Raw genomic sequence first — 25,055 nt, forward strand, 5'->3', positions numbered from 1 at the left:
ACAAAGCAAACAGACATCCGCTCCCTTTTGTGAATGTCGTCGGTACTGGCAATGCTGGTTATCTAGCCTTAAAAGCGTTCTGTATTGCTGGTGGATGGGTGTCTGAAGAAATGGATGACAGCTACGACTGGTTTGTCAAAAAGCTTGAGCAAGTTGTTTGGCCAGCTGAGCAGCCAGTCTCCCCGAAAGGCTTTGTAATTGACAGCTAATCCGCGTTGATGAAAGCCTTGGATCACGTATTCCCCAACTCGAAGAAATTGCTCTGCACCAACCACATCAGACGCAATTCTCAAGTCAAGCTGCAGAAACTTTTTGAAGTTAAAGAGGACTTTGAGGCGCTCCTGAAAGCCATCAACTACTTGATGGCTGATGAATATGATGATAAGTTTCAGAACAAGCGGCTGGTTCCAGATGAGGATTTCGAGCAAAAGGTGATCGGCATGTACAATGAGGCTGCAATGAAAGCCAAAAAGCCGGAAAAAGTGAAAGCATACCTCGAGAGGTAACTATATATTGGATTCTTATCAGAGATCGTTTGCTTGGACACTGTGCTTATGTGTATACTTTCGCTTGCAGTAAGCTTTCCAATAAAGAAAAGTGGGTCGGCCGATACCTCGCAGATGTCAAACATCTTGGGAATAGTACCACCAACAGAGTCGAAGGAACGCACGCCAATATGAAAAAGGCCATACAGTCCGCCAGTGGTAATCTATACCTTGCTTTTGAGCAAATCGATGAATTCTACAGATTAAAGGTACATATATTCATATACATACATATATGTTGGTTGATATTTACCTACAATCCTATTCTACGCACTTTAACTGCTAATTGTGCTCACTGTGTGTTGCTTTTGCCTGTGCAGGATCTAAACTGGGATCGTCAATTGGATAGCGAACACTTTGGTGTGAATTACCATATCCCGCCAAGTCAAAAAGAAAGGCTGGTAGATTTACAGCGCCACATATTAAAGTTCGCTTTCAATGCAATTCGCAAGGAGCTTGTATATCCAAATCCGCTAAGAACCGACAACTGTCGATGTGCAATCAAAGCTCATTACGGGATTCCTTGTTGCCACCTGATACCATCCAAAGGAAAATTTCCTTTGAGGATTATCCCTAGACGCTGGCATCTCAATCCTGGAAAAACAGCTCCAGAAGGTATAGATAGCTTGATACCATTCTTACTCGCTACTTTAAACTGTGGTAACTTTATGTAGAGGAGAAAACAGTCCACCGTAGCAACAACACTTTAGCGATTTCAGAATTATTTTTTGCTGCTACCATGGAGAGTCAAATCGAAGCTGAGCTCACGCGTATCACCACTATGTTTCATCGATTTCCTGACCAAAAGTAACGTTCAACTCTTCTACGTCATTTGCAAGCCATCAGCGATGATCTTTTTATGGACATCAAGCAACTGGAGCGGCCGAAATCTCTACCGACAAAAGGTAAACCTTAGCGCAGCTCTAAGCGCGATCTTATTGCTCTTGAACACCAACAGAACGAAAGCAACAAGAAAGCCAAAACACACGTAGGTCGCGAAGCAGCTGATATTTGGTAATTAATAGTATAATCATTGCTGTAATTGATCTTCTTTTGCTATTACACATACAGTACTGACTAGGCTTACTCAGGGAGGGCAAGCATAAAGCCAAAGCTGAGATCACTACCATACTACTACCGTCACCGCCACCACAGCAACATCAACTTACAATGCCACCTTTTCGGTCATCCTTTTTGCCCGCTTCTTTACCATCACCTTTTCCGTCTGCTGATCCACCTATTGTGCCAAACCTGGACATGGTCTGCGATGCCATTCCTCGCACTGCTGTGGGTTTAGTGCACAATCCGAATCCAGACGGAAATTGTGGTTTCCGCTCGTTGGCTGTTGCTTTACTTGGAGATGAAACACGATATATTGATACCAAGGCCGAAATGCGCGAGTTCTTTATAAAAATCGCGGAAAAAGTATCTATGAGAGTTTCGACGCTGAAAGAATGCTAAGTGTTCTTTATCCAAATGCCCATCAAGCCATCATTGGCTGTACTATCCAGAGTGTGCTCAGCTTGCCTCGGATGCGTTCAATACGGCTATAGCATTCTTTGGCACCGAATCCTCGTTATTTTTCCCCTTACTAAGCACCCCATCCCAAGCAATACGTACAACTCCAATCGTCGCGCAGCTCATATCTAATCATACCATTTTTATCCAGCCCAGGCCGGGTGCATTGATTGAATGACCTGCCTGCTACCCTTATGCTCGAGGTAAAGGCCGCAAAGATGGTGGTGCCAGAATCCGAGGTGATCAATAGTATCCCTTATTCCAAGACGCATTTGAAAGCATGATCCATGTGGATATTCCCTTCCGGGAAATTGTATTTCTTTCATCTAGTTCTGAAGCAGAACACTCTGATTTTGAGCCAGTTGATCTAAATGGACCTTAACAACCTTAGTAGCGTAATGTCTCTTCTTGCCCGCTCTTTTTTTCCTCTCTCTTTTTCTGATATTCATATAATTAATCTGATATACAGATGTCTAAACTAATGGATATATTAACCAGGAATAAGTGAGCCTATAAGGCTGCAAAAGTACCAGGTCATTTAATTACATGGTTAGTCTGATGATACCACTTCCTTTATTTTTTATTTTTTTTTTGTTAAAAATCCCTTTTTATCTGCATGAACAGTCAGCTGCCAATGTGTGTATGCAAAAGAAGGAGCAACCCCTTTAGCACCTACTTGGACCCTTTAATGCCATGAATATGTCGGACCACCTGTATGGTATCTGTTTAATGTTGGAGTTCATCCGCCGTCTAGGTAATAGCCCAGGGGAAAAAACAGATACACTCGCATAGTTCGTCAAATGTAGTTAGTATGTACATAATGTTTCACGTGTGATATAATTCAATAGCAGTTGCAATCATTATTTCATCATCAATATTTGCTTCGTCATATTCAGATGACTATTGAAAGAAGAAAAAAGATCAGAAACGACGATCATATAAAGATGTTCCTCTTCCTGAGACATAGTTCGTTACTGCACCAACGAACTTATAAAGCCCAGCCGCACAACGGCCAATCGCCTTAGAATTACACCATTTTATTATTATCTTTCGTCTAGCATAATGTTGATTAGTTGGTAAGGGTGCCGCCGTACTACTGACAAAGAAGCCAAAGCGCTTGAGAAGATTGAAAGGAAACAAGTAAGCATATTGGATTGCTAATTTACTACATAGTAGTTTCCAATTGTCCCTTTGGCATCCACGATGAAAGCATTGAAGGCTTGCATAAGTGTTCGAGTCTTGTTAACTAGAAACATAAAAAGCAAAAGAAAGCAACTTTGTTCATTCTATTTGAGATCGTTGCTAAGACTATTAATCTTGTAGCATAAACTTTATCTACCCGTTTTCTCTTTGTCCACACACGGCTACTTCCGACTCATTTTTCTAACAGGAATTACTGGATGAGTGCCATGAATGTTCTTGTCATTGTGTAGAATGTTTAAAAGAATGTGGTTAATGAACGAAAAGAGCTCGTCAAAGAGCGACTCCTTCTCTGCATAATGAAGGTGTTTCGGTGGAAGGGGAGGGGACTAACCACTACAACTAACGAGGAACCATTCACTATAACTAGTCTACAGTCCATTCAACAATTAGTTTCGCATTAGTAAAGTCTTACAGGACTTTGCTATCGTTTTGCACATTGTTGAAAAGGCTCGCATATAAAATTTGACAAATGCCCTAGTTCTCTAATGTTGACGAGTCTATTAATCTCTAGTACATGCAAAGCAAATAACCTGTGCAGATTTGGACAATGTCACTTCTTCACCAATAATGCTATCTCTTGGTTGACATCATTCTCTCTCTCCCTTCTTTTCATTTCTTCTTGTTGGATGAAGAAAACGGCAATCCAAATAGAAAACAATAAACCAAGCAAACATTATATTACATTTTCCGCTAACCTGTCCCTTATCCCATCATCAACCCTCCCAAAAGAACAGTTTATTGTTTTAATCTTGAGGGCTTGATTTTTCTACAAATGCTTGCAACTTTGTGGAGTCTGCACAATCTACTTCGACCAATCTTTCACCTGGTCCACTCTACATAAATAGCAGCAAAAGACATTGGAGCAAAGCAGACGTTATAATCAACAGCTAACAACATGTTTCACACGTGGGGGTTTTTCTTTTTGTTTTACCTTTGTCCAATGAATTAAAGTTGGAATAGCAGTCAAAGAAAACCTTGAGCGGTAATGGTTGGTATCACTTCTCCATGCGTCGCGAAGACCCACGGGGACTTCCAATAAAGCAGACGACTTGGAAGAAGCATCATGGTCCAGGACGGCTTTACGAACGCGAGGATCGGCAATCACGCAATCGGGACACCAGGATTCAGAGGTCTCGGGTAATTCGTTACCAAAGAACAAAACAAAGACGGGGGAATGTTCTTGGAGTGTCTTTTGTAGCGTCTGGTCAAAGGTTGCGGCAGTGTTGATGCGAATAGCTTTCATGTTCTTGATCGTTTGCTCAAGGAAAAAAGCGCGGGAAAGTTACTAATACTGCTACTACTATAAACGGGAATGAGTTCGAAACCATTTTTTAAGCTTTAACTGAAAAGTCGGAGAGAACCCTTTCGTTTGCCCCCCCCCCAACTCCTTGTCATTTTCTCCAACATGTTTGACACCATCTATTCCAGTAAGTTCATGTCATTCGTCAAGGAAATCAGCAGCTTCCCGGACGAAATCTATCTGTAGAGCACACACACAATTCATAAGCTGACATGCAAAGCACAGTCTTTTTCTGGATAGGCTTTTTGGCCGTGGTTCCCTACGTTATACTGGTTATTTATGGCGCGTATGGTTGTAAGGAACAGGACTTGAAGAAAAAGTACAATGCCAAGTGGTGAGTTTACTCTCTTCTCTTCATTCCATCTGTTCAAAACCAGCAACGGCATATGCAAACGAAAACAAGTGGGTCGAGAGGGAGAAGCCAACATAACTTTACATTTTATGAAACAGGGCACTTGTCACTGGCGGTTCATCGGGTATCGGTGCCGCCCTTGTACGCAAACTGGCCGGACAACAACTCAACGTGGTGATTGTTGCGTTGGACGATCAACTGTTCAAAGACTTCAAGGCCAAAATCGTTCAAGAATTTCCTAGCCTGGAGTTCCGATTCGTTGCATGCGACCTTTCGACAGCATCAGGCGATGCGTACCTTGACGCTATCAAAGCAGCGACCAATGATATTGACATTCAGATCTTGTGCAACAATGCTGGTTTTATTACGACCGGATGTTTTGCAGATACGGCTGAAAAGCGCAACATGGCCAACTACCATACTAATGTCACCGCCTGCTTGACCTTATCGCATCATTTCTTGAACCGCATGTTGGATAAGGGACTCAAGGGACTGGTCACCTATACTTCGAGCAGTGCTGGCTTCATTCCCAATCCTATGGGTGCATTGTATGGTAAAGAATAATAAGCTTCTGTCTGGTGTGAGGCTCGTGGACGTTTATCAGTCTTATCTATCTGCATATATACAAGTATACTGATCATTTCTCCGTCTACAGCTTCGACAAAGGACTTTTTGACTACGTTTGCTGCCTCTATTGCTGCCGAACATGTTGAAGATGGCATTGATGTGCTTGTGATTGTAAGTAGAATGGACGCCTTGCAGATAAGTAATAAGGAGAAGAAATTGACAACATTTCTTGTTGTAGCACCCATCGCCGATCAATTCCAACTTTTACAGCAACGCTGGCAAAATGTCTGCTCTCCTGTCTGCCCAAAAAATCTCATCGCCTCCATCCGTGGTCGCCGACACTGTCTGTCGCAATGCTGGTAAAGTGGTCGTTGCCGACCAAGGTATCATCACAGTCCTCATGAAGATTGGCTTGACCAAGGTGTTGGACTGGAATGTTTTCACTGAAATAATGAAGTTGGCCATTCCATTCAATGGTGACTACAAGGCCATGAAGGTCAGACGTGAAATCAAGCGTGATTGAAGAAAAGATCTCTCTCTCTCTCGGGTAATAAATGATTATAATTTAATATTAATGGTAGTAGCATAACCTATTAAAGGTGCATCGAGTGAAAGCGATTCTTATTATGTACATGTTTTTATCTGTGTGCAGTATATAAAGCTTTGTTGTTGTTATTGATTAGATGAAGGAAAGGGCGAGGGGGCTGCATACAGTATATGTATACATTCCATCGTTTTGTACATGTTTTGTCTTTCTTTATTTTTTGGGAGCTATGAAGTGATATGGATCACCAGGTAGGCAAGTGCGAATGCAAGAAGCGCAACGATGACCACAGCTGATGCTGGATATTGTGCAGTTGTCATTGGTTGAGTTCTCGTTGTTGTTGTTGTTGGTCGTAATGCTGCTGCATACTGAGCACGCGGTTTCCACTGCGTCCGACGGTACCGCAAGTGGGCAAGCTCATCTTTATACGCGCTCATTTGATGATTCATACTGTTAACCATCTGCTTTAATTCATCCATTTCGTGCATATCGATTGGAGATAGCTGTCGGTGATGATCAGAAGATGATTGCATGATTCTAGCGGATATATGTTGTTGTTCTTGTGGTGGTGGTGGTGGTGAATGAATAGGTTGTTCCGCTTGATGTTCAATGAATGCTGCTGGACCTGATGATAATTTCATACTTGTTAGCAACTGAAAATATACGTGCGCATATATTATCTATTGATGCTGACCTTGATCGTGGAGAAATATCGGTGAACGCGCCTGTTGAACTTGCGATAGTGATACTGGAGCTTGCGCTGGTTCGGCTAGCATGGTTGTGGGTTGTTGTTCAAGTATCTCCTGATACACGAATAAGAAGATTACATGAGTTTTAAACAGACGTCCTCATACTCACAACAAACAAGGCATAATAAAACATGGATTATCTTTCGTTACCGCTTCAGGTTCAAATTCAGGTCCTGATTGTAATGCATGATCGACATCATCGTCTGTCAGATACATAGGGGCTTGATGCTGGGCTTCGGTGGCATCCTGTCCGGGCTCAAGGAATTCACACCGAAGCCGTTTTCGAGATATGCGTGCTTTATCGTTTGCTTCAACGTGTGTCCACTGGAGGGAGGGAGAAACAATTTATAAAGTTTAGACTCAATTGTCAACGCTATTATTAGAGCTTATCCATAGGTGCTGTTCATGATAAAAGTAACAAAAAAAAACAGACGAAATTTAATCTCTTACCAAGCCATGCAGTTCCATAATATTTTGATGAGCTGGATAATCGATACTCATGCTCAAGACAAGAAATTTGTCATCGCGTTGACGTCGTTCATATTGATCAGCATGGAAATGGACTGATTGAAAGAAGAACAAGGGTTGTCAATTTCGAATTTGCTTCTTTTTTCTTATATACTTTTGAACGCGTCAAAAAACGACCAATTTACTTTGAACAACTCGAGATTGCAAGGGATCAAGAAATCCAATATTGGGTCGTACGCTGTAAGTTCTCGGTGCAGTCGTTTTGATTTTGAATGTGACCACTTGATTACCCGGATTTTGCAGTGTGATGGTAACGGACTTCTTTTCGTGCAAATTAGTGGTGGGATCTATTTAACGAGTTTTTCAAAAAATGAGTATAGAGAGTACCATTCCACTATTAGAAAAGAAAGTGTGAGGCGTTGAAACGGGCATGATTAACTTACGTGGAAAGAACAAAGTCTTTTTCGGTTGGACTACAAGAGACATTGCTGAGGTTCTTGTAGGTCTCGGTGTTCTTTTTTTTGGTCTAAATGGACAGCAGTACAAGTATAAAGAAGGTGCCGAGAGAAGAGCCCCGCTGCTGCATATTCCCTTTTATATACACTGCAGCGAAACCATAAATTTCCAACGTTGAGTAAGGAATAAGGTCCAGCCTTTATGAAGAGCTGATAGCAAATATCTAAAGGCTCGATTGATAAGTACTTGCTGTAATGCACTAAGAGTATCCTCGAAGTCGGGACCAGAGAAGAAGAAGATCGAATAGAGAGACAGGTCTCGCGTTTGACACTGAATTTTTAGGCTTTCGAGGAAAAAGAAAAAATTGTATCCTTTTATACATACAACTATGGAATTCCGCAATGCACAAGAAGGGCAACAACAACATCATCCCTACTACCCTCAGACACTCAGAATTAATCACTATATACCGAATCGTATACCCATGGAGTCGCTTTTGCTCACTGTCGGTTCCGTCATGGCGCTCCTCATTATAACCTCATTTGTACTTGCAGCAGCACGGAAGAGCAGTAAGACGAACAAGAATAAGAAAGGCGAAGCCTTGCGGTTCACGTGGTTCGTTCTGTGTATTTTCTTGCACTGTGGATTTGAAGCCTATTGGGTCTACCATCACAAGACTATTGCAGGACAATCTGATCTGTTGGCCGAACTATGGAAAGAATATGCTCATGGAGACTCTCGCTACCTTTCCAGCGACCCTGTCTTGCTTGCACTTGAAACGATCACTGTTGTATGTCGACTTCTTACCCCGGCTTTCTTTATAGCAAGATGCGCCGTGTGTCCCAAAAATGATACATATTGATCGAAGTTTGTTTTGTCGTGTATTTGTAGTTTGTGTGGGGTCCACTGTGTTGCTTAGCAGCCAGGGCTATATGGATGGATGATTCAAAGCAGTATCTCTGGCAACTACTAGCTTCCATGGCTCATTTGTTCAGCACCACTTTATACTTTGTCATGGACTTACCCACAGGGTTCGCCAGTTGCAATCCGCACCCACTATACTTCTGGGTCTATTTCGTATCCTTTAATTCGCCTTGGTTTATTGTAGGGCTTTTTTTTCTTTGGAGGGTTTCAAGAAACGATACGAAAGGACTTGAATTAGTCGAAGGCTAATAACAAGGATGTAATTCTTTTAACCAGGTTCCTGCCATTCTTCTTGTACAAAGCTTCAAGACCATTTCATCCTCCCTGTCAGTTGCAGCGCACGATATGGATGTTAAAAAATGCTCCTAAAAAGCATCGACCACCAGCAGCAGCATATAGCGGATAATAATAAATAAAAAAGTTTACTTGGTTACATACAAGGATAATATACTACAAGGTGGGGCAGCGTACCCAGTTTAAATAGGCTGCTTTAACATACAGCATCAAAATTTGAATCGAGTGATGGGGCTTAAAGAATGCTACATATACAAAAGATTGATAAATCTTTTTAAATACTTGATAATACCAATAAACTCTATCTCAACAAAGCAAGAGTAACATCACCGTGTACTCTTGCCTTGAGCTCGATCTCGACATCGAGATTCAAATCCAAACGTAGTTTCAATGGATTATCGTCGCCGCCACCACTTGCAGCCTTGTTCACGGCTCCTGTCGCTGCGTTGCCGACCTGATTTGCAGTATTTCCAACCGTGTCTCCAACGGTATCCACTGTGTCACCAACCGTATCACCAACATTGTCGAGCGTTCCTCCAGGTTCATCCAATTGTGGGACTGCACCACCGCCGCCGCCAGATCGTCGCTGGGCTTGTGCTCTTCTTCGCTGATTACGTCGACTTCGTCTTGCGCGGCTGCTAGTTTGCGAAGGCGTTTCAGAAACTTGTGATTCTGCGTCATTGTCGTTGTCCATATCGGATGGATAATAACGCTGCTGGACACTTTCTGCGTCGTCCGATCCAATGTCACCAGCTCTTTGACCTTGGTTTCTATTGTTACGTCGTTGCTGTGAAGGGCTTCTGGCTAACATGGTTTTTTCCTTCTTAAAAAAAACAGGTTTTTTTTTCTTGTTGTTTGTCTTGGTGAATCTAAGAAGAAGAGAAAAAGCGAATTCTGGGAGTGGAATTCGAGTCACTTGGCGCTATTTATTACCGTCTATTCTAAAATGTATATATATATCGTCTTTGTTCGTATGACGAAACGCATGTGTGAACAGACTAACAGTGTTCGAGACATTTTAGTTAGCAATGAGAAATTGACGTAATTGAGAAGCACAGTGAGAGTGAGAGAGAGAGAGAGATTTGCGGATGTTACACAGCATGGATCTGTTACCATGCAACGAACAACAAGCAAATATGTCATCTGAGCGATCAAAAAAACCAGGTGAAACTGAAAGTGATAGGGCTCTAATGATCGGAGCTTCTCTGTTGTAGTTGGCGGTGATGATTTAGTAGCTTTAGTGCGACCTGACGACATTTTTTCTTTTGATCTTAACCAACCATGGCAACATGCATCCATGCATTTCTTAGACGACTAAATCTGTTCACCTGGGTAACAAACTGCACTTCTTTCCGCAAAAATTCTACTTATACTCCTTTTACTGTACGTGCGGTCCAAAGTACCCAAAGAGCCGCAAGAACAACAACAAGGACCTGCTGCCGTTCCTACATCACCGATTGAACAACAACAACAACAACAACAGAACGTCGACACTGATCAACAAGACCGATCACCGGAACATAAACCAGTTGACCAAGAAGATCGTCATCAAGAGCAAACCCAACAGAAAAAAACATCTCCACGACCGCATTTACAGCCAGAGAAACGACCAGTAGAGCAACAACGACAACAACAACCAAAAGAAATACCTGCGTCCCGAAAAACAAGTCGAGCGAAACGAAATCGTGCTAAAAACCAGAAACAACCGAAAAAGAACATGTCTAGCACTGCACGATCGCCATCTGATACAATGACATCTCCTGATGACAGTAAACAGCAATACAAAAAGAGCCATCCGCGCAGGCCAGCAGATCGAAGAAAAAGAAGAACCGTTCCACGCGGTGAAAGTGTTAAAGAGCCAACAATAGTATCGCCATCACCTCCACCATCACCATCCCTGAAGCAGCAACAACAACAACAACAACAACAACAAGCGTTGATGTCGCGAAGACGTGGAGACAAGGCTTCTCTCTGTGATGATAACGCCGAGGATCCTTATCAGCTTCCATCGGTGAACGAGGGCGCCATCGTGGATCCTTATTTAGGCGATGACTACAACGATAGCAATTATGTACACAAAGAAGACTGGAAAGAAGAAGGTCAACAAAGTCCAATGGTGGAGGAGCCATGCAGTCAAGATGAGCCGTTGAACGCCCCATGTAGTCAATACGATCCAAGGAGTTATGTTAAGCAGCAGCCACAACAAGAAGATGATATGAGATTGTCGCAACAGCACTCGACAACAGCTGGAAGCCATCACCATCTGCAGACACATCAACTGTCTGCAGAAGAACTTGGACGCTTACTACAGAATAACCTTCAGTTCGACCCTCCACGGGAGGAGGTGAATTTAACAGGAGAACGTCTGGATGCCTCTGGGAACGTACTAGACAGTGAAGGCAACATTATTGGTACCGTAGTTAAGGATGACTGGTCTCATGTAGCAGGGAAGAAGGTGAACGAACACGGCGAGATTGTTGATCTAGCGGGCAATGTCTACGGCAAGGTTCGACCGAGCACTTCTACGAGCAGACAACCGTCAAAGGATAACAATAGTAGTGGTACTGATAGTAAAAAACGTTCTGGCATTAGCTTCAGCAATAGCAATGGAAGTAGTGATGATCTTGTTGTCAATGTGGATGCAACTAAAGGTGGCATTTCATTTTCTATTCATATTCCTCGGCCGCAATAAATAATTTTGAGCAAATTTATAATAACGATGTCTTCCATGAGTGCGTATAATATAAGATTATCTTTGTACTTGAAAGAGCTTGCGATCAGCAACAACAACAAAGTGTTTTGTATACATGGATATTATAAAGTCTGGTTTGTTTAAAATATAGCCAGCGTAAGATCACCGTGAACCCGGGCATTGACTTGCACCTCGACGTCCAGATTCAAATCCAATTTAAGTCCACCTGTTGATTTTCCTTCTGGCGCTGGATTTCGACTTTGAAAAGGTTCTTTCAAGCTGACAGGATGAGGAGGAAGAGGAGGAGCAGCAGCTACAGACTTTGATGATGACACCATCTGCTGCTGTTGCTGGTTTTTCGAATGACTATCCTGTCGCTGCTGTAATGGAGCAGAAGACGTTGATGTGTGCTGTTGTTTTCGTCGTCGCGGCAATTGTTGGTTTCTTAATCGCGTTGGCGATGGTGACAATTTTTTGGACGTCGAAGCACGAGTGGGCATTTCTGTCAGAAGTATAGGGCTTACTCGTATATAAGGCACAAAATAAATAGTTGGATGGAAAAGGTAGCGAGCAGGGAAGACGGTCGAATAAAGAAAGAAAGCGCAAGATCGAAAGAATAAGAAAAATTGGGGATACTTAATAGCAGTATTGCCACTAGCTATCATTACCACCATCATCATTGAAAGCACTCTAGCGCCATCCTCTTTCATTGGTAAGTGAGTTTGCTGCTTTCATCAGTCGTTTCTAACTTGATTTGGGCTCAAACTCAAAGTTCTGCGCTATTTGTTTTTTTTCCATGAACGTCGATTGTCGATCAAAATGAGTCATCTGGCCGCACAACTGATACTCTGTAATCGTTATTTGTCTGTTTATGCAGCTTTTGTTGGCATCTGATGAATCATCACCAGCTCAATCAGCCCTGATCATTGTAGTTCGAATAAGGAAAAGTCAGATGATTGCACAGTTGTCCTATATTTATTCTCACATCATTCATTGCATCTTCTGGTCCAAATAAGTATATTGAATGCTCGCCATCATCGTCACAAAGGATAATATATAGACTGCTATTTGCTATGTGCTGTTTCTGCTATCTCCATGTGGGATATCAAGTCCATGCATCTTGCAATGTCGTTAAGCGCGGGAAATTGTTGGCATGGAAAGTCGAGAACTCCGATAGTTACAATGACGTATTTATGCAATCACTGTTCTGTTGTTTTCTGATGGATCTAGGCCATTAGCCCTTCATATTACTTGGTTTTTATTTACTAGAAGACTGAAACAGATGTGGCGAGGAACAAAGAGAAAAGATTATAATTAAGCGAAGCAAATCGTCGAGAAAGCAAAATGTATATTCTACATGACAGAGACTGGGGAGGGGTATATGTACAAGGGGAAAAGCAAAGTAAATTTACACACACATATTATGGTTTCGGAGACGTTGTTTTCTAAGGATGTGATGGATCGAGTGTTTCATATTCCTCTTCAAAGGCTGCTATACTGCGAAAGTCGACCTCCCGCTTGACGAGTTCAAACACTAGAAATCCAATGCTAGTTGCAGGAACCACCTTGATCACGGTACTGCCAAACTCCTGGTACATGAATTTCCTCCAGCTTCCGCCATGCATTCGTACTTGCAGCTTGCATTGCTCCCATGTTTTCCGATAAAGCACCCGCACAGACTCACGCTTATCTTTGTGGGTAAATTCTGATTGTCCTTCTTCAATATAGAATATGCTATGTATCTTTGACAATGGGTGCTCAATGATTTGGTATGCCTATTACCATAAATTATATTGTTAGTCACTACAAAACATGATTTCAGGGGTAAGGGGTGTCTTACTACTGCTGCCGCTGCACCCGCCAAAATGACAAAGATCGGCTCGAGCATCAATGGCGGTCGTTCCTTGGTAGCAATATTTGATGGATTCGCGCTTTTCTCGGTGGATATAGAATGGCTAATATCTTTTTCGCCATGATGCCGATGCATTCCTTCCAGTTGATGCAGTGTTTTCCGAGAATCCACTTGTAGACCATACATCTCGTCAAGAAAGTAATAATACCCCTGTTGCTTGACCCATTCGAACGTGGCAAAAAACAATCCACACGACAGCGAGTCCTAGAATTAAAAATCAGTTACCTACTAGGTCTCTCAGAAAAAAAAGCAGATGAAGGAAAAGATTGCAGCTTACACGCACTAGCGTCAGAGAAAACCCACGGTATGCGCTTGCGATGCCCAGCTCTTTAAGGGTTGATTTTGCAAACTGATACATTGACCGATGTTTTCCTTCCATTAGATCGCTCACTTCAAACCGGATTTTGACAGAGTCCAAGGGAGCAGCAACAATGGATTGCATTGCGCCGGCAAGGCAGCCTGATTCATATCAGACCAGAGAGCAGGCACGAGAACGGAAGAGTATGGTTGAGGTTACAGTCCCTTCACAACACGTACAAGCAAATGATGATCGAAGCACTACTTACCGGCCATAAATACGGATGAGAAAGGAGGCGGAGGAAATGGTCGGTGTAGCTGGAACGAAGAAGCAGGATGAAACATGGGTAGCGAGGCAATGTATGTTGTGTACAGTACTGTGCCTATCATTGTATTTGCAAGCAGTGGTGGCAGGATATGACGAGGTATAAAATTCCACTACATAAATTTCTGTTTAGCTAAACTGTGTATTCTTACTCTGTTTGAAGTCTGTTTTTTTTTTCTTTGCTTTTTACCCCTTGCTTTTTTACTGCGTGTGAAATCATGCCAATCGACGTGTATCGAAACGAGAATCTTTTTGTAGAAGCTTCATCGACCGGTGGTAACAATGCCCTGGCCATCATTAGATAATCGATTCGTAGCGGTCTAAACAGCTTTTTTGTGTACAAATCGTAAATCAGCTGGTTTCCGACGGGTAGAGACAGTTGTAAATATAAAATATACAGAAAGCGACATACCTTCACAGGCGTCCTGTAAAACAAGTACAGTCCCTGCATCATGAGGGAACGAGCAATGGCTGTACTACCGCCAACTGAAGTTACTTCCTTTGCTTTTTTGCGCTTGTTTTGAACTGTTGTTGCCATGCTGCCATAAGGTTGTTGTGCGTATTTGATTGCTGCAGATTGCACTGATCTACTGCTAGCTGGAAGGGCAGCGGACCAAGACGAAGAGAAGTCGGTCGGAGGATATACTGCAGTAACGTCGTTGGTTCGTCGCAGAGATTCGGCAGCAATTGTCGTTGGCGGTGTCATTCAGTTGCACATTGAGCAAGGTACGACAACAAACAACCCACTATTACCACCACGACCTGTTGTGTTTGAAAGTTTCTCGGAAAAACCAAATTGCCAGCTCCACAACCACAGACACGAAACTTAGCTTGTCCTGACGTTACTTACAAGAACGTCGTGCATATGTGGTTAGAAGCACACAAATACTATATACACGCATCAATCTTTATGGGCATCCATGTACATATATAGTCCTACATATGATCACCATTTTTTGGTTGTTGTGCTGCGACTATATAAGAATACGTCGAGACAACACTGGTCCTGTTTTCATTATTATTTCCGTGCTTCGATCCTTGCTCCTAATATCTACACCAGCCAATCTGCGAAATGCCTTTACTCTACGGCCTGGCATATTCAGGCTGTGCATCGTACCTTCTTACTTTAATATATTGCAACAAGCATTCCTTTATGAAGAAACTGGACCTTACCAGTTAACGATCGACACCCATAGTACCGCCACAACCGTACACACTGCAGTTGCATGGTAAAAAGCAAGCAAGTTTGAGATCCTGATACTCATTTTCTTCCTTCTTTTCGTTTCTATTAATCCTGCCCATATTTTTTGTCATCTCGTGAGAACTGCCAAAGATAGAGAATGTGCGTTATGCCATTTGCTGCTTTGTCGCTTCTGTTGGGTCATTAAAAGAGTGCAGCAATAAAGACACACCTTGTGACAGATGCTTCTGTACTTTTCACCACTTTCTTCGCTCCCAATGTTGGACTCGCCCTTTGCTACCAACAGGTCATCGCAACATTTTGCAAGTCGTTATCCACAATTTTAGAAGTCGAAAAGCATTGCAAGTTGATTTTGAGCTGGGATACGTAAGGTACTGATGATTATTTAAAGTTTCACGAAAGTGGCTATACTCATACTCTAAAAATATCTCTACTCGGCGTTTACTTACCTCTTTTTCATTTCAGTTGTTTTGGAAGTCTATTAAATGCACTCTGTCTACGACGACGTCTCGTCAGTAGCAGGATACTCGTAATTGTTCTAGCTGAGAAGCTGTACGGAGGGAGCTAGGAAGAGAGCGATGATAGTGTACGTGAGAAGTATCCTTCAGTGCTCGGTAATGGCTACTTTTTTAAAGGCTTGAAGCTCAGGGCTACTACTACTATGTAGTCATTATCTCTTCCATTAAATGTGCTATGGGCGTGTGATGCCTCACTTGGCTATCTCTGCCCTCAATCAGCTGCGGATGGTATTATACGGAGGATCCTCACTAATCGATTTTTCAACGCTCTGGCTCAAGGACGGGTCTTCATGATCAATGGCTATGCACATCTCTGTCTCCCCCAGCATTTCAGGCAACTGCCACTCCGGACGTCTTAGTGCAATTGATACAACACCTCTCTCTCACCGCTTCATACCACCTTGCTGAAATGGCAGACAAAACGATATCGCCGCAACGCTCACCACCAATACATAGCGTCACCGGCATAACTGCTCAACAATGGTCCAAATTTTGGTCATGGCCCATAGAACACACTGCCCGCAATGTCTGGTTTCGCGCTATACGGTACATGGGACACTGCCAACTTCATCACGACTTCATCGCTTCAATATCTCTCATGCTTCATCACTTGACCGTCGTCTTTGTCGCTCCAACATCGATACTACAATCCACTTCCTATTCGAATGCCCCCGCAAATATTAAGTGTGGCAACTAGTGTTACGGTGAATTTGGGGTATTCCAGGTAGTTACGTAACGGTTTAAGTGTATGTTTTGTAATGAGCACTAGTAATAATATCGTTTATTACAGACGGGTTGTGAAATGATATGAGAGTAAAGTAAAGTAAAAATGTGTATGGTTTATGTCCAAGGGTGGAAATGGTAGTGAGCTGTTGTCTTGATTAAGCTCAGTGAGTAGAAATGAGGATCAGGGATGTTACGTCTGTCCAAAATGAATGAGGAATAAGGATCAGGAATGTTACGTCTGTCCAAGTAAATGAGAAATAAGAGCAGGAATGTTACGTCTGGTCTTAATATAAGAGTTTATTTAGCTTCAGTTACGAGCAATAAACAATATGTAAGATAAAACAAGCCGTGTTTTAGGTCTTGAGTGATTGAAAACAACACTTGAAAAGTTAAGTCAAAAGTGGGAGGTAAAAATTCAATGTCTTTATTCAAATAAAAATGATGGGGTATTTATATCTTTCTGGTTATTTAATAATGTCTAAGATAACTCATGCTGCGGTTGCTGCGGTTGCTGCGCAACGCCAATGCTGCGGTAACTTGCTGTTACTGCGGATGCTGCGGTAGTTGTTGTTACTGCGGATGCTGCGGTAATGCTCTTATTCAACAAGCTGTTCTTCGAATCTTTACAAAGTAAAGGGTTCGTTCTATTTATAGTTGTTCCTTTTGATAATTTTGGGGTGCAAGAGAGTTGTAGAGTTGCTGCGGTTGCTGCGGTAGTTACGTATTGTATTCTGATTGCCGCTTGGTGTGTGGTTCTTTTGTATGTTTGGTTTATTTGTTATGGGTGGTTCTCGGGGTAACACTAGTTTGGGGTCACCTTCGGTACTCGGATCCTAGTGCACATTCGATCCTTCTGCTCCTCTGTCAAGTCACTTTACCCGACGAGCCACCTACACGCCTAGGAATCTGTATCAAAACCGTAGAACCAAACCGGAACTGAACCACCAGTTCTTTATATGTAGAACCGAAGAACTGAGAGGCAGAAGATCACATTCAGCGATCTTAGTAATTATTATAAAGTAGGCTATAATGAAAGTTACAAGCACAATGTTATTCCGAAGAGACCAGGGAGTAATGTATTTGCAAGTCATACTTTATTTAAAAACTTAACAGAACCTATAAAAGCAAAAGGGAAGGAAAAAATAGTAAACAAGAGTACAGAAAAGAATACAAGGAAGAAATAAAAGCAGGGAAAGATCAAAGAGCTAGGGAAAAGAGGCATGGAAAAAAGGTGCGGAAAGGAGGTACAGATACGAAGAAGCGGAAACGTTCCGAAGGAGCACCACGAATTTAAAAGCATTAGCATTTCGATAGTATGCGGTTGGAGGCGGTATCACGTGTGCGGCAGGAGAAGTTGAGTTTGGGAAAAGCAATGTTCGGATGGTGTCGAAGTGACTGGGACCGCCAAACAGCTTGCAGCCATTGCAGCCATGTTTGGCCACTGGGGCTAGCATTTTCAGTATGGAGGGACCAGTTGTTCTTGTCCTTTCTGGTTTGGTACCGCTCTTCTTAATCGCTCGTCCAAGTAATCCTCTAGTCCGTCACCAGCCGTGGACGTCATATATAGGCTGTACAAGCTCTGCATCTCGTCATTCACTTCGGGCCTCATAGCAGCGCCTTTCGGGATTGCTGCCCAGGCCTCGTGCACCATCCGCTGGCTCATAACTTGGTATCCGTCTTCCGAACTTGCTTGGCGCCACCAAGAAAACTTCACCTGCGGATCCAAGGCCGTCGCAGCTGTATATACATCCGTATCGTCTACCTTGCAATAGTACATCTGCAACTTGTCGAGGCCACGTCTCGCCGCCTATTTTAATTCTGGTGGATAATCATTGCTGACAACGTATTCTAGAGAATCAATCAACTTGCTGTAGTAGACAATCGCCGTGCTGATGGTGGAGTGGCTCGTACTGGCGGACAAGGCTTCGGTCGACTTATAGAAGGGCGCTAAGACTTTCTTTAATTGGTCGATGCGCTTCCATTCTGTTGTCAGCGTGAATGGTAATAGCTCATCATTGGTGCTATTCGAGCACAGCACGTTATATGGTACACGTAAGGCTGCACGGTCAACCACGTCATACGTCGAATTCCAGCAGGTGGCCACGTCGAGATGGAGGGTGGGCTGCGTGAAGCAACCTGAGTTTGTTGTCGCACGGATGGCTCCATGCGCTGAGGCGAAGAACTATGTGTAATCAAACGTATAATAAGTAAATGGTGCCAATGATACCATCGAATAGGGAAATAATTGCTTGTTGATAGTAATCACTCACGGAATATTTTTGATTCCTTTTCGTAGCTTGACCAGCACATTCATTGCTTCGATCTCTTGCTCCTCCAAAGCGCGTTCTGCGTTTACCTCGAAGGTTGCATTGACATCGACTTCGTCACTTTCGTCCTCGGCATCACTATCACCAGTATTGTCGCGCAACATTGGACCTAGGCCCCAACGTAGGATGTCTTGGACCGCCAAGTTCAGCACATGGCCAAGGCATGGGATATGGTGCTGGCCTGCACGGAATGACCTAATACAGATGATATTGTATAAGCTCATGAACCGATATTGCCAAATATTTCAAATTCGCATTTATACTCTTGACACTTACCATCCATTGTAAACAGCGTGGTGCTCAACGATCCGAACCATTTTCTTCATATTTGAAGCGTTATCTTTCGTGATAGTACAGTACCCGCGCGTTAAACCGATATTTCGTAAAACCAATCACTTCCCCAAAATACCAGCTTGGTAAGCAGTATGTATGTCATATAATGGACCCTCAATCTTTAAACTGGTCATTCGTTAAACCGATCACTTTCTCGAAAAACAGAGGTGATCGGTTTAACGAGCGGGTACTGTAAATAGTTTGGGTCCTAGGCCGACTCATTCAAAACACGGATAAAGGCATTGGCAAGATTTTCCGCTGAATTGAGCCCCTGCAGTGGTACAAATCCGGGGATGATTTCATGCATGGTCCAAGTTGATGGCGAAATCCAGTGACCAGTAACAGAAAGGAAGGAATCGTTATAGAGGCTTGTCCAACCATCAAGTGTGCATGAAATTGCAGGAATCTTGTCCAACGTGGCGCGCAACGTAATTTGCACAGGCCGTACTCCTCTTCGGACTAAAGGTAAAATATGGGGCATAAGAATTAGGCTTTTGATACGGACACCCCTTCTATTTTTAATCTCATCGGGCTCCACACATCCTATACAATTACACTTGTGGGGGTGTCCGCAAGGTTGTGTACTACCGAAGTGGTTTGTTCTTTGTTTCCTATACCATATAATGAGATAGCCATAAAACAAAGTAAAAATATAATGTTCCTTTAAGGTATAGAGTAATTCTGATCAACATCGCTATTTAACTCATACTAAAATATATAAATACTGAATATTTGGTTTTTCGCACAGTGTGCTGTTGCTGCTGAGCAAGCTGAGAACGTAAATCACGTACAGCCGACACAAGCTCTTGCAGGATTTCTGTTTGATTCGGTGGATCCGTCATGTGTGAGTTGGGAGTGACGAAAAAGGGAGAAAAAGAGACGCGTCCTTTTTTTCCTGAAAAAATTAAAATCCCTACTACTGTCAAATTTTTTTTCGCGTTTGACATTTTCGCGTTTTCTTAACTGTTTGACACAAGAATGACAGCCAGATGACGAACGTAACAATAGACTTTATGTTGCCGAAGCCGATAACATTGATTGTCGAGTTGGAACTTTACAGTCGATCAAATCGCCTCAGCACAACGTCTTTTACGTGTATCCTGGGATTCGGCCATATAGCTCAAAGCTTGGTGATACATCAAGAATTTGAAAGCATCATTATAGGTAGTAACCACCCATTTTTACTAAAATAAACCTGATTTCACATATTTTCACCCTGGTGTTCACTATTTTTCGCAATAAAAAATTTGGTTGTTTGGTTTGCAACCTTTGTTTACTATGTTTTACACAAATTCACCTCTTTAACCAGTTTCAACGTTGATTCACCAGTATTAACTAAAGCATATTCAACCAAAATTTACAGAGAAGTGCTTAGTGATTTCTGGTCGCAACCGATCGTCCCTCTTATTAACCAGTTATGACAGAGTTTAACAGGACATCACCTATATTGACCAGTATTAACCTAAAAATTTCCCGTGGTGATAGTATACCTCAAATTGCCACATAGCTTTTTTTTTCTTTCAAGCAGTGTTATCATTACATTGAGCGCAGTGGCTTTATATTTGATTTAGCCTCTCAACTTTGATGCATCACTATAACCCTTCGTCTGGTCCTTTATCCTCGTTACTTGGAGCATAACACTCCCAGTAATTTTGGCTTGCATGCTACAGCGCACAACGTGATGTACTTGCCCAGTACCCATCTTCATTATATAAGTATCTTATGTCTCTAACGATCGTTTTTACTACGAAATATGTCACATCTAATCTTAAAGTGATCATTCTATATCCATTTATTTACAATTTTACTATATGTTGAATTTATCCATATATTATAATGTTAGTCTACGTCTCAAAAACTACTTCTAAGGATGGTCTAATATGTGTGGACTGTTCTTACATTTAACAACTATAGAGGAGAAGACTAGTACAAAAAGAAATTAAAGCTTTTCATGGAAAGTAACTTTCCAACTTAGGTAGGGGAGGCATTGTAAGTGAACCCGTTCTCATGGTACTGATCCTTCTTTTGCATGTAATATGTGTTTCTCGATTTACAAAACAATCTTTTTACTTTTATGATAAGTAACAACTTTATTCACTTATGTATGCCTATATCTATATACTCCTCGGTTCTACGACGCTTTATCTCTTTTCCCAACTTGTCTATGCTGATACCAAGATCACGACGTTCTTCTTCCAACTGGCTTGCAGCAGCGGTGGTCGATATATGGTTTTCTTGTGCCTTCCGCTCGACTTCTTTATATATCAACCTTCTTCAGCAGAAAAATCTCGACTCCGTGGGATCTTTCCTCCATAACGTGCGGTACGTTTCTTCCAGAAACTGGACTGAAGGCTGTCCAGCAAATCCAATGGTGTACTCGCGCCAGACATCAGTGACAGTTCTAAGCTTTCTGTTGAGCTTATAGCTTAGTGGAGGTGGTGACGGCTATGCCAAAGGTGAAGTTTCCATTGGTGCGGCAGTTTGATGATTGACTTCATTGCTTGCGATGCCAACTTCTGATGTCGGAGCCATAGTCGGCAGATCGCGAGAGAGGTACAATGGATTGGAAAATATGGAGTCAACAGCTTCTAAGGTACTGGTAAAACCTTGTAGCTGTGACGATCCAAGAGCCTCAATGTCGCTTCTAATCCCACTGATGTCGCTGTTGAGGCTGCCTAATGAAAATCGTAGCAGTTCCATCAAATGTGGCATGGCCCTTTCGATCTGTGTGCCTAATGGTTCCTCTTCTTCGCGGGTTCTTGCAAGATAGCACAACATGTCCAATTCGTACTGTTTGTACAACGGATCGTCGAATATGGCGTGAGCCCACAAGAAATGGGTTGGATGAAGCTTTTTCAAAACCACAGAGTCCTAAAAAATGGTATATCATAAATACTTTAGGGACCTCGCCTCGAAGTTGTGCTTTATAATATAATAAATAGTAGCTATATACCTGAATGAAAACGATCCTCAATTACTTCAAGAATTCCAGAAAGTTTGGACCTGCGAGATCGTTTTGGACAGTCCTCGTCTCGAACTTGCTTTCCCAGTATTCAATCTGGGAAGACTTCTTGTAGTAAGCTCTGTGGCGGATCGATTTTGGCCCGCGGTAACCAAAAAGCACCTGCTTTTTGGGCATAGAAGCCAGCTAAAGCACGAATTGTCGGGTTCGGAAGGCTTGTCAAGTAACATCTGATCATCTTGTCCGAACCCCAACGTCCAATTCTGCGTTGGTCACTGTCAGAAACATCCTGTTCAGCAATCGACCTCAGAGCACTACTGTGGTTGATGTGCGTAATTTTGCTGGATCAAATACTGACAGCTCGGAGCGCTTCCTGATATCCATCTCTTTGTGTATTGTACATGATAGCTTACATATGGTTGGCACCCTTCAAAACGTGAATGTCATAACAATGTCGATGTGATACAAAATCGGGGAATTCTTTGTTTTCAATTTGCCAACGGTAAAAAAGGTAGAATGCCAAAGCTCCAATCGCACAAACTTCTGCACAGCGGTGTCTGATGGCAGCTCCGTACTCGACTCTTATATGATGTTTGGTCTTGCCCTTATTCATAGTGATAACCAGAGCAATATACTTGTTCGGGCCTTCGTCCTTGAACTCGGTGCCGAACAAATCTGGCAGCTGCATAATACACTTGATCTCGCCTCGATCTAGTATCGCATGGCCGAGCATAAAATCCAGTCAGTTGCGCAGATGATGAGGTGTGTTACGTCCGAATTGATAGCGTGAAACGAGCTTCAGTTCGTCGAACGTATATCCATCGTTAAGTGTGTTGATGCCACGGTCCTCGTATTCTTTTCTTTTGCGCACTGCATTTTCGCGGTCCTAGTCGCTCAAGAAGTTTTTGACAATCGTTCCTCGGGCTGGTGGGTGCATATTTTCAAGGACACTGGCTTGCACAGCTTGTAATGCTATTACTGCTTCGGCATATGCCTGTAGTGCTTCTTTATCCAAGCGCTTGGATTTGCCGTCCGGGAGCTTATCTTTCTTGTTCTTGATATTACCATTGGCTACTATTTCTTTCAAGAAAGCAACGAGTTTGGCTTCAGTGACGGTGTCGCCATCTTGAAACTCTAATTTGTTGCACTACGACTTAAAGGAATAAACAAACAACAACAAACAAAAAACTAGTGTTACTGTACTGGTCTTGCTTTCTTTAAAAGTCGCAAGCGCCCTAACTACTAATCAACACACCTTCCAATGCGCCTGCCTCAAAAGATACATGTTTCTGGTGTTTTCTGCCAAGTTCTCGAGATGTCTTGTCATCGCCGATTGGACTTGCTCCTCGATAAATGCTTTGTTGTGGTCATTGACAATGACCTGAGTGTTATTAACAGTCTCAGGTGAATTCAGAGTAGGAGTGCTTGACATGTTGCAAATGATTTTGTAGCGATGGGCAGGAGATGGTTTTATTTGAGAGATGAATGGCTTTATTTATGAAGGCGATGGCGATCTCTATTTATTATTATCAGAAAAATCTGAGTTGCTGATATCAGACCCGCTTTGAAAAATACCATATGTATTTTCAAGGGCTATTATATCTCTTCTATTAAATAGAGCATGGTCCTTACGATTTCAATCCCAGCATAAAATCCAGATTTGGAAATTTCACTTTGTAACGACCATGCTTTTTTAACGTTGCACGTTCCTGGGAGACTTGGGTAAACTTCAACTTTGTGCCGTCTTCCTAGACTATTACCACATTGCATCTCTCAATATGAGTTTCGAAGAGGTGTGCTACTTGATTTCATCTGCCATCAACGACATTTGAGGTCTTTCTGTAAATATCGTTGAGCATTTTCCACTGTTAGCCGGGATTCTGATAGACTGCTCTAGATGAGCTACAAATTTACTAACTAATTTTTTTCTGCACATTTCTCGACAAAGCAGTCGACCGATCATGCCTGTCACTGTGGCTCGGAACGCAATGAGCCATGTCCAGTGCATTCTCGCAGTGTTTCAGTAGGATAGGCAACGCATATTTTAACCATGTGTATTTGAATATTACTACTGCAGCTGTTTGCTTACAAAGCTACAGATAGTTCGTTTTTGTAAAAACTTTTGCGCCTACGTTTTGTATCTGTGGCTCGAGCACCCATCGTAGGCAGTAGGCGTAATCATAGAGAATGCCCACTTAACCCTATCAACTGCGGTACTGTGTACTTACTAATTTTTTGGCGATAATGCAATTTTGCTGAAAAGATTACAAACAAACCTCCTCCAATACTCGCTATAGCTACTACCTTGCCACGATCACCTTTGCCTATGATCAATAGTTCGCCTCCACCAACTTCTCCTGCTGTCGCTGCCCCACCTTTTAGAGCTTCGGGTTTAGAGTGGGGCAGCGCCCTAATGGGAGGGTCAGCGGGAGGGAACGTCCTGCAAATATAATTATCAATGTCATATTAGCAAAAGCATCTAGATCGTAACAAATAATAGAATCTCGGATCTTTGCTTTGGTAAGTAAGTAGGGCGAGCAAAGCGAGCTTTGTTTAGGGTGTACGGTCACATCTTTAGTACGTAGAGCGAACAAAGCGTGCTTATTTTAGGGTGTAACAATCACATTTTTAGTAAGTATGATAGAGCGAACACAACGGCCTAGGTTTAGGGTGCAACAATCACACCTTTCATGATGTCCCAGAATTTCCACCTCAACAATTGTCCAATACCCACCTCTAGGATTCTGACCTGTAAATTTTATGAAGAAACTGAACACGATCTGTTCAGTTGCGAGGATTGCCCGGGTATTGGACATGAATCGTCTGAGAGTTCGGAGTGCAT

General features: G+C 42.5%; 8 protein-coding genes across 8 annotated transcripts; 3 read left to right on the plus strand and 5 right to left on the minus strand.

The window, feature by feature from the left end:
* Nucleotides 1-3,939: 3,939 nt before the first annotated feature.
* BDB00DRAFT_825547 (uncharacterized protein) lies at nucleotides 3,940-4,575 on the minus strand. The gene is made up of 2 exons (XM_053123676.1): nucleotides 4,198-4,575; nucleotides 3,940-4,099 (listed from the first exon to the last, which is right to left on the minus strand). Exons 1-2 carry the CDS (start codon nucleotides 4,507-4,509, stop codon nucleotides 4,010-4,012), a joined length of 402 nt encoding a protein of 133 aa, XP_052979255.1. The 5' UTR covers nucleotides 4,510-4,575; the 3' UTR covers nucleotides 3,940-4,009.
* A 33-nt stretch (nucleotides 4,576-4,608) lies between these two features.
* BDB00DRAFT_976310 (uncharacterized protein) lies at nucleotides 4,609-6,110 on the plus strand. The gene is made up of 5 exons (XM_053129924.1): nucleotides 4,609-4,693; nucleotides 4,792-4,900; nucleotides 5,017-5,471; nucleotides 5,574-5,656; nucleotides 5,724-6,110. The coding sequence occupies exons 1-5, from the start codon at nucleotides 4,672-4,674 to the stop codon at nucleotides 6,006-6,008; spliced, it is 954 nt and encodes a 317-aa protein (XP_052979256.1). The 5' UTR covers nucleotides 4,609-4,671; the 3' UTR covers nucleotides 6,009-6,110.
* Nucleotides 6,111-7,846, minus strand: BDB00DRAFT_825552 (PapD-like protein). Its single transcript, XM_053123677.1, has 6 exons — nucleotides 7,690-7,846; nucleotides 7,432-7,593; nucleotides 7,229-7,341; nucleotides 6,929-7,102; nucleotides 6,724-6,832; nucleotides 6,111-6,654 (listed from the first exon to the last, which is right to left on the minus strand). The coding sequence occupies exons 1-6, from the start codon at nucleotides 7,730-7,732 to the stop codon at nucleotides 6,257-6,259; spliced, it is 999 nt and encodes a 332-aa protein (XP_052979257.1). The 5' UTR covers nucleotides 7,733-7,846; the 3' UTR covers nucleotides 6,111-6,256.
* BDB00DRAFT_825556 (Emopamil binding protein-domain-containing protein) lies at nucleotides 7,826-9,051 on the plus strand. The gene is made up of 4 exons (XM_053123678.1): nucleotides 7,826-7,953; nucleotides 8,045-8,492; nucleotides 8,594-8,806; nucleotides 8,903-9,051. The coding sequence occupies exons 2-4, from the start codon at nucleotides 8,091-8,093 to the stop codon at nucleotides 8,993-8,995; spliced, it is 708 nt and encodes a 235-aa protein (XP_052979258.1). The 5' UTR covers nucleotides 7,826-7,953; nucleotides 8,045-8,090; the 3' UTR covers nucleotides 8,996-9,051.
* A 170-nt stretch (nucleotides 9,052-9,221) lies between these two features.
* BDB00DRAFT_872855 (uncharacterized protein) lies at nucleotides 9,222-9,731 on the minus strand (the record flags this gene model as incomplete). The annotated part of the gene is made up of 1 exon (XM_053127013.1): nucleotides 9,222-9,731. One exon carries the CDS (start codon nucleotides 9,729-9,731, stop codon nucleotides 9,222-9,224), a length of 510 nt encoding a protein of 169 aa, XP_052979259.1.
* A 289-nt stretch (nucleotides 9,732-10,020) lies between these two features.
* BDB00DRAFT_872856 (uncharacterized protein) lies at nucleotides 10,021-11,612 on the plus strand (the record flags this gene model as incomplete). The annotated part of the gene is made up of 2 exons (XM_053127014.1): nucleotides 10,021-10,084; nucleotides 10,321-11,612. The coding sequence occupies 2 exons, from the start codon at nucleotides 10,021-10,023 to the stop codon at nucleotides 11,610-11,612; spliced, it is 1,356 nt and encodes a 451-aa protein (XP_052979260.1).
* A 140-nt stretch (nucleotides 11,613-11,752) lies between these two features.
* On the minus strand, nucleotides 11,753-12,112 carry BDB00DRAFT_788340 (uncharacterized protein; the record flags this gene model as incomplete). Its single annotated transcript, XM_053120792.1, has 1 exon — nucleotides 11,753-12,112. One exon carries the CDS (start codon nucleotides 12,110-12,112, stop codon nucleotides 11,753-11,755), a length of 360 nt encoding a protein of 119 aa, XP_052979261.1.
* Nucleotides 12,113-12,824: 712 nt separating this feature from the next.
* On the minus strand, nucleotides 12,825-15,251 carry BDB00DRAFT_929328 (mitochondrial carrier domain-containing protein). Its single transcript, XM_053128962.1, has 5 exons — nucleotides 14,337-15,251; nucleotides 14,091-14,259; nucleotides 13,802-13,983; nucleotides 13,453-13,728; nucleotides 12,825-13,387 (listed from the first exon to the last, which is right to left on the minus strand). The coding sequence occupies exons 1-5, from the start codon at nucleotides 14,850-14,852 to the stop codon at nucleotides 13,058-13,060; spliced, it is 1,473 nt and encodes a 490-aa protein (XP_052979262.1). The 5' UTR covers nucleotides 14,853-15,251; the 3' UTR covers nucleotides 12,825-13,057.
* Nucleotides 15,252-25,055: the final 9,804 nt, after the last annotated feature.

This window comes from Zychaea mexicana (assembly GCF_025766255.1).
Source record: "Zychaea mexicana strain RSA 1403 chromosome Unknown BDB00scaffold_41, whole genome shotgun sequence".
Taxonomy (NCBI): domain Eukaryota; kingdom Fungi; phylum Mucoromycota; class Mucoromycetes; order Mucorales; family Lichtheimiaceae; genus Zychaea; species Zychaea mexicana.